An 11,722-nucleotide genomic window follows, 5' to 3' on the forward strand; every position below is an offset into this window, starting at 1 on the left:
ACTTCCCTATCTGGGTTGATATCTGGTTGCTCTGTCCCTGTGTTCTAGTTTTGAGTTGTTATCTGATGTTACTGATTTTCTAACCAGAGGACTCCCTTTAGCATTGCTTGTAATTTTGGTTTGGTTTTTGCAAATTCCCTACACTTCTGTTTATCTGGAAATACCCTAATTTCACCATTATATTTGAGAGATAGTTTTGCTGGATATATAATTCTTGGCTGGTAGTTTTTTTTCCTACAAAGCTTTATAAATGTCATCCCATTGTTTTCTTGCCTGTATGGTTTCTGCTGAGTAGTCCGAGCTTAGTCTTATTGACTCTCCTTTGTAGATGAATTTTTGTTTATCCCTAGCTGCTCTTAAAATTGTCTCTTTATCTTTGGTTTTGGCAAGTTTGATTATAATATGTCTTGGTGTCTTTCTTTTGGGATCTACCTTATGTGGGGTTCGATTAGCTTCTTGGATAGGTATCTTCTCACCCTTCACAATATCAGGCAAGTTTTCTGCCAATAAATCTTCAACAATTCTCTCTGTATTTTCTGTTATCCCCTGCTGTTCTGGTACTCCAGTCACTCGTAGGTTATTCCTCTTGATAGAGTCCCACATAATTCTTAAGATTTCTTCATTTTTTTAAATCCTTTTATCTGATTTTTTCTCAAATAAGTTAGTGTCACGTGCTTTATCTTCAATCTCACCAGTTCTGACTTTGATTGCCTTAATTCTGCTCCTATGACTTTCTACTGAGTTGTCTGATTCTGAAATTTTATTGTTAATCTTCTGGATTTCTGATTGCTGTCTCTCTGTGGATTCTTGCCGCCTCTTAAATTTGTCATTATGGTCTTCTCTAATCTTCTTAAGTTCCTCTATTGCTTTGTCTATGAGTTTCTTGGATTGTTCTGCATTTTGCCTGACCTCCTTCCTGATATCTTGAGGAGTTCTGTATATTAATCTTTTGTATTCTGCCTCTGGTAATTCCAAGAAATTCTCTTCCTCCAGAAAATTTCTTGTTTCTTTATTTTGGGAGCTTGCTGAAGCCATCATGGTCTGCCTCTTTATGTGGCTTGAAATTGACTGTTGTCTCTGAGCCATCAATGTTATTATATTTATTTATTTTCTGTTTGCTTACTGTATCCTAGCTTCTTGTTTTGTTTTGTTTTGATATGCCCAAATAGGCTGCTCATGAGCTAGCCTGATCACTGGTGCCCCTGAAACTCCAACATCCTGCCACTAGGTGGCCAGTCCTGCCACTAAGTATGTGAGCCCCGGAGTCCACCCACTCCTCCTGTATGGATTCAGCTCAGGCGTCCAAGTAGTTGGCCACCAAGTGTGTGGTTCAGGCTCTCACTTACAGTCCTAGACAGGCATGGGTGATTGGTGTAGGCTGCAGCAGGGGGTCACATGCTGAGCAAGGTAGGGGGCTGACGCCCACCCCCGAGTGTCAGTGAGGAAAGCGTGTCCCTGTTCCCTAGAGCGTGTAGGTGGGTGGGTTTTGCAGCCGGACTATGGGCACCCAATGCTGTTGGCTGTAAGAACTAGGGGGCACCACTTATTCTTGGACCCCTGTTGCAGGTGGCTAGGTGGCGTGGGTGGAGCCACCAGTCCTCAGGCCCCGATGTGGGCGGGCAAGGAACGTGCCCAATGGGCAGAGCAGTGTCAAATGCCATGAACCTGCCACCCCACAGCTGAAACAGCTGAAGTTAGACTTCAGGTATATACCCTGTTGTACTGTGGTAATGAGGGCCCCCACTGTTGAAATGGGCCCATACAAGTCTATGTAGGGGTGAAAGGCATTCAAAGCCCATGGACCCCTTATGCCTGTGCCTAGGCAAAAGAGTTGTGCCTACCCTGAGTTCCTGGCTTAGGGGAGCTGGCAGATTATTTTTTCCGTGTTTGTTAATTTGTTCCCTCTCCAAGGCCAGGAGAATGGCTCAGGGTGTGTGATGGGTAGTACTTCTGGCCCAGGGGACACAGCAATTGCTGAAGCCAGCCTGGAACTCAGTGCAGAGCAGGGAACGGGGAGGTAAATAGGAGGGAGGTTTTTCCCAAAGGGGGTGTTATTTGATCCACACAGTAGGCCGGACACAGGTACTGAGTGCTGCTTCTCACTGGTTCTGGATGCCCGAGTAGACTCTCCACCGCTGGGTCTCTCCCGATGTGGAAAATGCCTCCTGAGCAGCACTGCTTGCCTCACTGTGCATGTGAGCTGATCCGGCCTGAAGGATGCTGGCTCCCACTGGGTCAGGTCTGGCAATTCCTCGCTGCTTCCGAACCGTCTCTCCCACCCCCCTCAGTCCGATTCCTCAACTTTGCCTTTGATGTCCAGGGCTCCTAGATTGTCATATATAATGAATTCACTTGTTTTTTTGGTCTTTGTTGTAAGAGGGACCACAGGAAGTGTCCGTCTACTCCACCATCTTGGTCCCGCCTCTTGCAACAAATTTCTTAAAGAAGGTTCCCAGAAGCCACCACACAACATTGCCACTTCTGTCCCATTGTCTAGAATTTAGTCATAAGGCCACACTTAGCTGACGAGGAGGCTGGAAAATGTCATCTTTATTCTGGGTGGTCATGTACTCAGCTAAAATAGAGTTCTATCATTAATGAAAGGGGAAGAACAAATATTGGAGGCCTCTGGAAGTTTCTGCCATGCCTCTATTTCTCTTCTTTGTAATGGTTTGTGTAAGGTGATGATAATATCATCTGGAAATGTAAACCATCCCATCTTGTTTTTTTCAGGGAGGCTGGAAGATATTAGCTGGCTTAACCCTCACAACAACTCTTAAAGGAAGGTGGTATTACCTCTGCTTTCATGGATGGGGACAAATGAGATTCAGAGTGGTTAAGGAATAAACTCAAGGTCACACAATGACCTAACTGGAGAGCTGGGATTCACACTTAGTTCCATCTTCCATAGTCTGCAATTTTCACTGTACCAAATCCTGCTTTATCAAAGTCAAAGATTAGAAGCACGTCACCCTCTGAGACCTCAGATCATTCTGCATCCCTCAGCTAAAGAGAAATCCCACCACAGCAGAAGGCTGATATAGCCTCAGAAGGATCTATTTTTCTAAAGCCATCAAGTATCTCCAAGTCTCCCCAACAGCCTCATCAAGGATACCTGTCCAATTCTGGCCAAGGAATCTCATCTCAATTCTAAGCCCCTAATGAAGATGTTTCTTTTCCTTCTGATTTGTTGCAGTAAAACAAGGAAAGAATTATGGAGAGTATAATACAGAGGATGGAGCACTGGAGGTGGAGTTGGGGCACTTGAATTCTAGTCTCAGCTCTTACACTGCCATCTGTTTGGCTTGAGAAGTCATCTTTCCCTCCCTAAACCTGACTGTCATCAACTTCAAGTTGGAGTGTTAGAGACAAGCTTCTTTAAGATTTCATCTAGCTCTAAGGTGCTAAATTATACGTAAATTGAGACCATTGATTATGATATTATAATGCTATATTAATAACATATTACATTTATATACTGTGATGGTTAAGATTGTGTGTCAACTTGGTTGGGCCATGATTCTCAGTGTTTTGGCAGTCATATAATGTGATCACTTCCCTGTTGAGATTTGATACATGATCATCCCCATGATGCGCTCTGCAGTGAGCAGCCAATCAGTTGAAGGGAGTTTCCTTGGGAGTGTGGCCTGCATTGAGTGTGGGCGGATGTTCAGGCAGGGCTTGAGGGCTTTTACTTGTTCTGGATCCTGCAGCTGGCTCCTGTTTGTCTGACCTCTAGTTCTTGGGACTTGAACTAGCAGCTTACCTGCAGTCTTGCCTGCCAATCTTGGGATTCATTGATCTTTGCAGCCTGTGAACAAGAGCCCTGCTCTGTGGCCTGCTGATCTTAGGTTCGCCAGCCCCTGCGGCTGCGTGAATCAGGAGAAGCCTATTTTCTGACCCATGGACTTGGGATGTTATAGTGTCTACAGCCACATGAGCCATTTTCTTGATATAAATCTCTCTCTGTATGTATATATTTATATGCTTTACTGGTTTTGCTTCTCTAGAGAACCCAACCTTAAGACATATACCATAATACAGTTCATAATATCCTTTTCACCCTTGATCTCAATAACAACTTTGTGAGTTATATAGAGCAGTTATAATACATAATTTATAGTTAAATATAGATGGTATTTTTGTAGTCATTTCTACAAAAAATACAGCAAGGAAAGAGTGGACTAGACACTAAGCTTTGTTGAGTGCCTACTGTGTGCTAGGCTTGAGGTATCATTGTTTCTATGGAAAAATTAGATCTAATTTATAACTCTGTCAACTATTCCAGAACCATATATGACTGAATTTGTGACGATTCCCTGTGTTATTCATTTATCAATGTTTAAGCCCATGATGTATACAGCCTGGTAGGGGCCATTCAGGTTATAGAGAACTGTACAGGAACTAGCATCCATGCAGGAGTGCAGATGAGACATTCACCTATTAGAGACAATCAATCACATACATTAGTGGAGGTGAAAGATAACTTGGATGATCCAACATTGGGGAACAGGTGATATTCCAGCTGATCAATTTAGACTCCAGTCATTGAAATTTGTGATAATTTCGACAAGAGTATAATTAGGACTATAGAAACGGTTAAGTGCTTGACTACTAACCAAAAGCTTGGCAGTTAGAACCTTCCCAGAGCTTCCTCTGAAGGTAGGCCCGGCAATCTGCTTCTGAGAGGTCACAGACTTAAAAACCCTATGCAGCAGTTCTATTCTACACACATGGGGTTGCCGTGAGTCAGTTAATAACAACAGAATTAGGACTATAATCTCAGGAACCCCAATATATCTGTGTGGAAAAGGTCATGGCACATTTATAATTGAGAATCCACCCTCCAAGGCAGAAGCTAATAAAGACTCACACACTGTGGGTAAGATTCACTATCTATAGGACATCTTCCCATGAGTAACCTATCCTATAAATTAGGGAACAATGAAATTATGAGAGTGCAGCATCTTATCAGAAATCCATCAGCCTAGGAAGTGTTTGGTAAAAAAGATGAGTTGAATCTTTGGTCATGTTTTAAGACATGATCCAAGACGCTCAAAGGTGATAACAAAAATGAACGCACAAAGAGAAATGTGGTGGGTCTCATTCAGGCTTCCCTAGGATAGGTCAAGAGGATGTTCTGTCCAGGATCTGTATCCCTGCAGAGGAGTTGGGTGCAGTGGTTGACCTCGTTCTAGGACAAGCCATCACAGAATAGTCATCACTTCAGCATATCACGTCTTTTACTTAGGTGCACACTCACTTAGTGGCGGGCTTCCTGGTTCAGTGATAGGGAAGGGGCCTGCCTATGATCACAGGCATCCTGCTCTTTCTTACTGGTCTCCCACAGGAGAAGAATGAATTGGCCTTTTGATTTTAAATCAGTCCCGAGTGAGCTGAATGACCTGGAACTACCTCTGTCTGAATTGTCCAGGCCCTAGGCAATGGTGACAACACCACATGACTCACTCTGAAAAGTGTCTCTCAATGGCTGTTATCAGCATTTTCAGAGAGGGCAGCAATTCTTTGTTATGTAATATTGTCCAATATATGCAGGACGCTTAGCATCCCTGGACTCCAAGTGCTGAAAGCCATTACTACTTCTTGGTCATTGTGACAACCCCATAAGTATGCACCCCTGTCCCTGTATTTTCAAATTAGCAACGCCCCCAACCCAACCCAAGGTAGGTTGCTATGAGTCAGAATCGGCTCGGCAACAGGTTTTTTTTTTTTTTTTTTAACCCAAGGTAGGTAGGATTCCTCCCCTACCCCCCGCCCCCTACTCCCCACCTTGTTTGAGAGGTTTGAGAGTCAGTGTCAAAGAAACTATTGCTAGCTGGGGAGTCAGATCTGTAAAAAATAAAATTGTTTCAATATAATAAGGCATGGAGCTCAGGTTCCCGAGGATTCTCCTCCATACGTTCAGTACTTATGGATTTCACAGGGAGCCCTTAGAATTCATCATTTTGGAAGACTTGTGGATTATACCTCAACATAAAGAAAACAAAAATCCTCACAACTGGACCAATAAGCAACATTATGATAAATGGAGAAAAGACTGATGCTGTCAAGGATTTCATTTTACTTGGGTCCACAGTCAACGCCCACGGAAGCAGCAGTCAGGAAATCAAACGATGTATTGCATTGGGCAAATCTGCTTCAACAGACCTCTTTAAAGTGTTAAAAAGCAAAGACGTCACTTTGAGGACTGAGGTGTGCCTGATCCAAACCATGGTGTTTTCAATCACCTTATACGCATGTGAAAGCTGGACAATGAATAAGGAAGATTGAAGAATTGATGCCTTTGAATTGTGGTGTTGGTGAAGAACACTGAATATACCATAGACTGCCAGAAGAATGAGCAAGTCTGTCTTGGAAGAAATATAGCCAGAGCGCTCCTTGGAAGTGAGGATGGTGAGACTCAGGTACTTTGGACATGTTATTTGGAGGGACCAGTCTCTGGAGAAGGACATCACGCTTCATGAAGCAGAGGGTCAGTGAAAAAAAGGAAGACCCTCAACGAGATGGACTGACACAGTGGCTGCAACAATGGGCTCAAACATAGCAATGACTGTGAGATGGCACAAGACTTGGCAGTGTTTCGTTCTGTTGTACATAGGGTCACTATGAGTCAGAACCAACTTGATGGCACCTAGCAACAACAACAGTGGCGAAGCCCAAGACCTTCCCAACGCCCAGCACAGTTTCCTGCCCACAGCAGAGGCATCTGGTGTTCTGATGGACAGCACATACCTCTCTGGAGAACCCACTCCACAGGATTTTCTCGTCATTGATGAAAAGCCTTTCTCCCTTCTTGGCATAGACATTATAATACCCAACTTCCTTAAACACGATGGAGCCGTCCTCGGGGGAGAGGTGCCAGTTAATGATGGAATAGTTCCCCACCAGGTCACCACACTCATCGAAAGTCACCTGCTCCCCCATATTGTTGGTGAAGTTTAGGTGCCGCAGGTGCTTCAGTACCTAAAGAGGAACAGAGATGAATGTTGTGAGTGCAAGCCACAGGGCTGCCACGTACGGTTATGCAGGTTGTGCACTGCCCAAGGACAGCGCACTCTCATGTTCTAACAAAATCAGTATATTACAACAATTTCCTGGCAGATGGAAGGAAAGTGACTTGAGGAAGAGACACCTTTTTCTAATTCACACAAAGGCACTAGAGTGTGTTAGCGGCAGCCCTGGAAACCATACCAGTACCAACCTCTACTTGGCACTCACATCGTAACTGGGGGTAGTAAACACTTTCTTGAGGTTGGAAAAGGAAAAGGGATATATCTCACCATGGCTACTGGCCAAGTCAAAGCTTTTGCAGCTGCACCATCACCTTGGGGTGCCCCAGGAGGAGCGGAGTTTGTAAGCCAGAGCCCATTCCTGATGCCTTCTGAGATGGACACTGGGGAAAGAGCGGAGGTACTGATAACTGCTTCTGCTTCTGGGGAAGAGCCTTGCTGCCTCAAGTCACAGGAAACGGGTGACAGAAAGAGACAAACGAGACTGTGGGTGTAACACTGGCCATCACTGTTGCAATAGCCATGGTAAATCCCTTATTTATTTCTTTACAAGGTTTTATGGGTCACAAGGCTGTTGTACAAAGAAGCAATGATAATAATTACTAAGACTTACTAGTCACTTCACTACATTTTAGGCACGGTGTTAAGGGCTTTATATTCATTATCTAATCTAATGCTTATAACAAACTTATCAGGTTGGTACTATTACCCCCATTTTTGTTTTGATGGGGAAACTGAGGCCCAGAAAACCTAAGTATCTGGTCCAGGGTCACCCAGCCAGCAAATGGTACAAAGCCTGCTCTCTTAACTGCTATGCTACATTGCAGCATTTTAAGTGCCTGGCACTGTGTCCTGTCATCAGTTAAGAGCTGGTCACAGGCACGAGGCAGCTTATCTTTAATGCCGGACCCCGTCCTGTGCCAGCTGTCACTGAGGCACCAAGTAAGACGTGACCCAGCCTGTGAGTGTAGGGTGCTCACTTCCACTGCCCCTCACCAGTCACTGGGCCTTATCACTCTGGCTCTGCGTGCATTTCCTCAGCCATGTGTGAGAGGCCAGGCCTGAGATCGGCAGGTCTCTCCCTGCTCTAATATTTACTCTTCTCTGTGCTGTGATTTGGTGCCCCAGGAGTACCTTTAGAGGCACTTTTCCTTTTTTATCATTTTTTTTCACATTTTTAATTGTATTTCTAAAAATTTATTGTGGTAAAATATATATAACATAACACTTGCCATTTTAACCAGTTTGAAGTGTGTAATTCAGGGATAATAATTACATTCATAATGTTGTATAGCCACCACCACTAATTATTTCTAAAACTCTGTCATCACCTCAAACAGAAATTCAGTTAACAATAACTTCCAATTCCCGGCCCGCCCCTAGCTCATGGGAACCACTAAAAAACTTTCTGTCTCTATGTATTTCCCTATTCTAGATATATTTCATGGAAGTGGGATCATACAATATTATTATTATATTTAAGGTACATAAAACCAACATCAAATCAGACACTGGGAAAAAGTTGAGCTTGAGTTCATCTAAAGAATGACCTTACTAGGCCTGCATGAGGCCAAGGGCCAGGCCCTATTAGCCACACTAACCGAAGGTGCATGACAAGCTAAGCCAACAGAGCCAGAACTCTGGGAGGCACCTTCCCACTCTTCCACTCTACTCTTCCTCCAGAGATCACAGGGACCTTTCACAATCTTTAACATTTATTTACAGTACGGAAAATTAAATCGGCAGAGGAAGCCATGTGAATTTACTCAAAACCATCTCTGGTGTGTGTGGGAGCAGAGTTTACAGCAGACCACGTGTGTTCACAGGGCAGGCAGAATGTGACCTCCAGTCCCTCCTAACCCCACTGAAGCTCCCTACCACAGCATGTATCTGCTTCTTCAAGGAAGGCAGTCTGTCCTCATCACTGCATTTGCCATACTCGCTAGACAGCTACCAGCCACACTTCTAACCATGTTTCACATGGGCAAAGAAGCACAAATACCTCTTCTACAGCTACAATATTTAGCTATTCCTTACTTACATGCACACGGTTTAGTCTCAGCTCTGCTGCTAACTAGCTGTGAGAACTCAAAGAAGGCACGTCACCTCTCCCAGCCTCAGTTTCCTTCATTAAAACCTAAGATACCCCCTGTTCTGGCTTTTCTGTAGGGTTGCTGTGCAGATCAAACAGACTCTTAATCTTAGCACTATTGACACTTTGGGCCAGATAATTCTTTGTCGGAGAGACGGTGGTTGTCCTATTCATTACAGGATGTTTAGCAGCATACCTGGCGTCTGCCCACTAGATGCCAGTGGTGTCTCCTGCACTTAGCTGAGACAACCCAAAATATCTCCAGACATTGCCAAATGTTCCCTGGGAGGCAAAATTCCTCCTCGTGAAGGCCTTGGCTGTACACTAAGGTAATGTGGTAGTACACAGAGATAGGTGTGCACCTACACGAATAACCTGTTTTCCTTCATATGCATTCTGCCACATTGGTGCGCTATTGTACTCCCTGGCTCTCTTCCTTTCTATGTCTCTCATCTCTTTGTCTTTCTTTGACTCTGACACACACACACACCCCCTCAGGATTCAGTGGAGAGAACAGAAAACCTACAGAATACCCATAGCGAAGAGAGTGCCCAAACCAAACTGCCTATGTGTTAATTCTTCCTAAAGTTCTTGTTAGGTGCCATCCAGTTGGTTCTGACTCATAGTGACCCTGTGTACAACAGAATGAAACGCCGCCTAGCCTGTGCCATCCTCATAATCGTTGATATGTTTGAGCCCACGGTTGCAGCCACTGTGTCAATCCATCTTATTGAGGGTCTTCCTTTTTTTCGCTGACCCTCTACTTTACCAAGTATGATGGCCTTCTCCAGGGACTGGTCCCTCCTGATAACATGTCCAAAGAATATGAGATGCCATCTTTGCTTCTAAGGAGCATTCTGGCTGTACTTCTTCCAAGGCAGATTTGTTCATTCTTCTGGCAGTCCACGGTATATTCAATATTCTTCACCAACACCATAATTCAAAGGCACCAATTCTTTGATTTTCCTTATTCATCGTCCAGCTTTCATATGCATATGAGGCAATTGAAGACATCATGGCTTGGGTCAGGGGCACCTTAGTCCTCAAGGTGACATCTTAGCTTTTTAACACTTTAAAGATGTCTTTTGCAGCAAATTTGCCCAATGTGATATGTCATTTGATTTTTTAAAATTTTTTTATTGTACTTTAGATGAAAGTTTACAAAACAAATAGTTTCTCATTGAACAGTTAGTACACATATTATTTTATGACAGTGGGTAACAACCCCACGACATGTCAACACTGTCCCTTCTCAGCCTTGGGTTCCCTATTACCAGCTTCCCTGTCCCCTTCTGCCTTCCAGTCCTTGTCCCTGGAATGTTGTGCCCCATTAGTCCCGTTTTGTTTTATGGGGCTGTCTAGTCTTTGGCTGAAAGGTGAACCTCGGGAGTGACTTCATTACTGAGCTAAAAGAGTGTCCGGGGGCCATACTCGGGGTTTCTCCAGTCTCTGTCAGGCCAGTAAGTCTGCTCTTTTTTTGTCAGTTAGAATTTTGTTCTACATTTTTCTCCAGCTCTGTCCGGGATCCTCCGTTGTGATCGCAGTCAGAGCAGTCAGTGGTGGTAGCCGGGCACCATCTAGCTGTACTGGACTGTCTGTTGGAGGCCGTGGTAGTTGTGGTCCGTTTGTCCTCTGGACTAATCTTTCCCTTGTATCTTGTTTTCTTCATTCTCCCTTGCTCCTGAAGGGGGTGAGGCCATCGGAGTATCTTAGATGGCTGCTCACAGGCTTTTAAGACCCCAGACACTACTAACCAAGGTAGAATATAGAACATTTTCTTTAAACTGTGCTATGCCAATTGAGCTAGATATTCCCCGAGACCATGGTCCCCACAGCCTTCAGCCCAGCAATTCAGTCCCTCAGGGAGTTTGGAAGTGTCTATGGAGCTTCCATGACCTTTCCTTGTACAAGTTGTGCTGGCTTTCCCAATATTGTGTACTGTTTTACCCTTTACCAAAGTTACCAGTTATCTATTGTCTATTTAGTATTTCCACCCCACCCCCACCCCTCCCATCCCTCGTAACCAACAAAGATTGTTTCTTTTTGTGTGTAAACTTTTTGAGTTTTTACAGTAGAGGTCTCATATAATATTTGTCCTTTTGTGATTGACTTATTTCACTCAGCATAATGCCCTCCAGTTTCATCCATGTTATGAGATGCTTCACAAATTGATCATTGCTCTTTCTCATTGCATAATACTCCATTGTGTGTATGTACCATAGTTTGTTTATCCATTCCTCTGTTGATGGGCATCTAGGTTGTTTCCATCTTTTTGCTACTGTGAACAATGCTGCAATGAACATAGGCATGCATATGTCTATTCGTGTGATGGCTCTTATTTCTCTAGGATATATTCCTAGGGGTGGGACTGCTGGATCATATGGTATTTCTATTTCAAGCTTTCTAAGGAAGCACCATATCATTTTCCAAAATGGTTGTATCATTTTGCATTCCCACTAGCAGTGCATAACAGTTCCTATCTCCCCACAGCCTCTCCAACATTTGTTATTTCCAGTGATGTTGGGGTGAGATGGTATCTTGTTGCAGTTTTAATTTGCATTTCTCTAATGGCTAGTGTCTTAGTCATCTAGTGTTGCTA

General features: G+C 43.9%; 1 protein-coding gene across 2 annotated transcripts in view; it reads right to left on the reverse strand.

Annotated features, from left to right (window-relative positions):
* The window catches only part of CASR (calcium sensing receptor), a 45,094-nt gene that overhangs the window by 11,233 nt on the left and 22,139 nt on the right, over nucleotides 1-11,722 (reverse strand). Inside the window, exon 4 of one of the 2 annotated variants that reach the window (XM_004373633.1) lies at nucleotides 6,754-6,984. In XM_004373633.1, coding sequence (XP_004373690.1) covers nucleotides 6,754-6,984 — 231 coding nt within the window. Of the gene's footprint in view, nucleotides 1-6,751; nucleotides 6,985-11,722 lie in introns of both variants that reach the window. The other variant, XM_004373632.2, reaches the window with a different exon arrangement.

The sequence above is a fragment of the Trichechus manatus genome, unplaced genomic scaffold (genome assembly GCF_000243295.1).
Source record: "Trichechus manatus latirostris isolate Lorelei unplaced genomic scaffold, TriManLat1.0 scaffold00026, whole genome shotgun sequence".
In the NCBI taxonomy this organism is placed as follows: domain Eukaryota; kingdom Metazoa; phylum Chordata; class Mammalia; order Sirenia; family Trichechidae; genus Trichechus; species Trichechus manatus.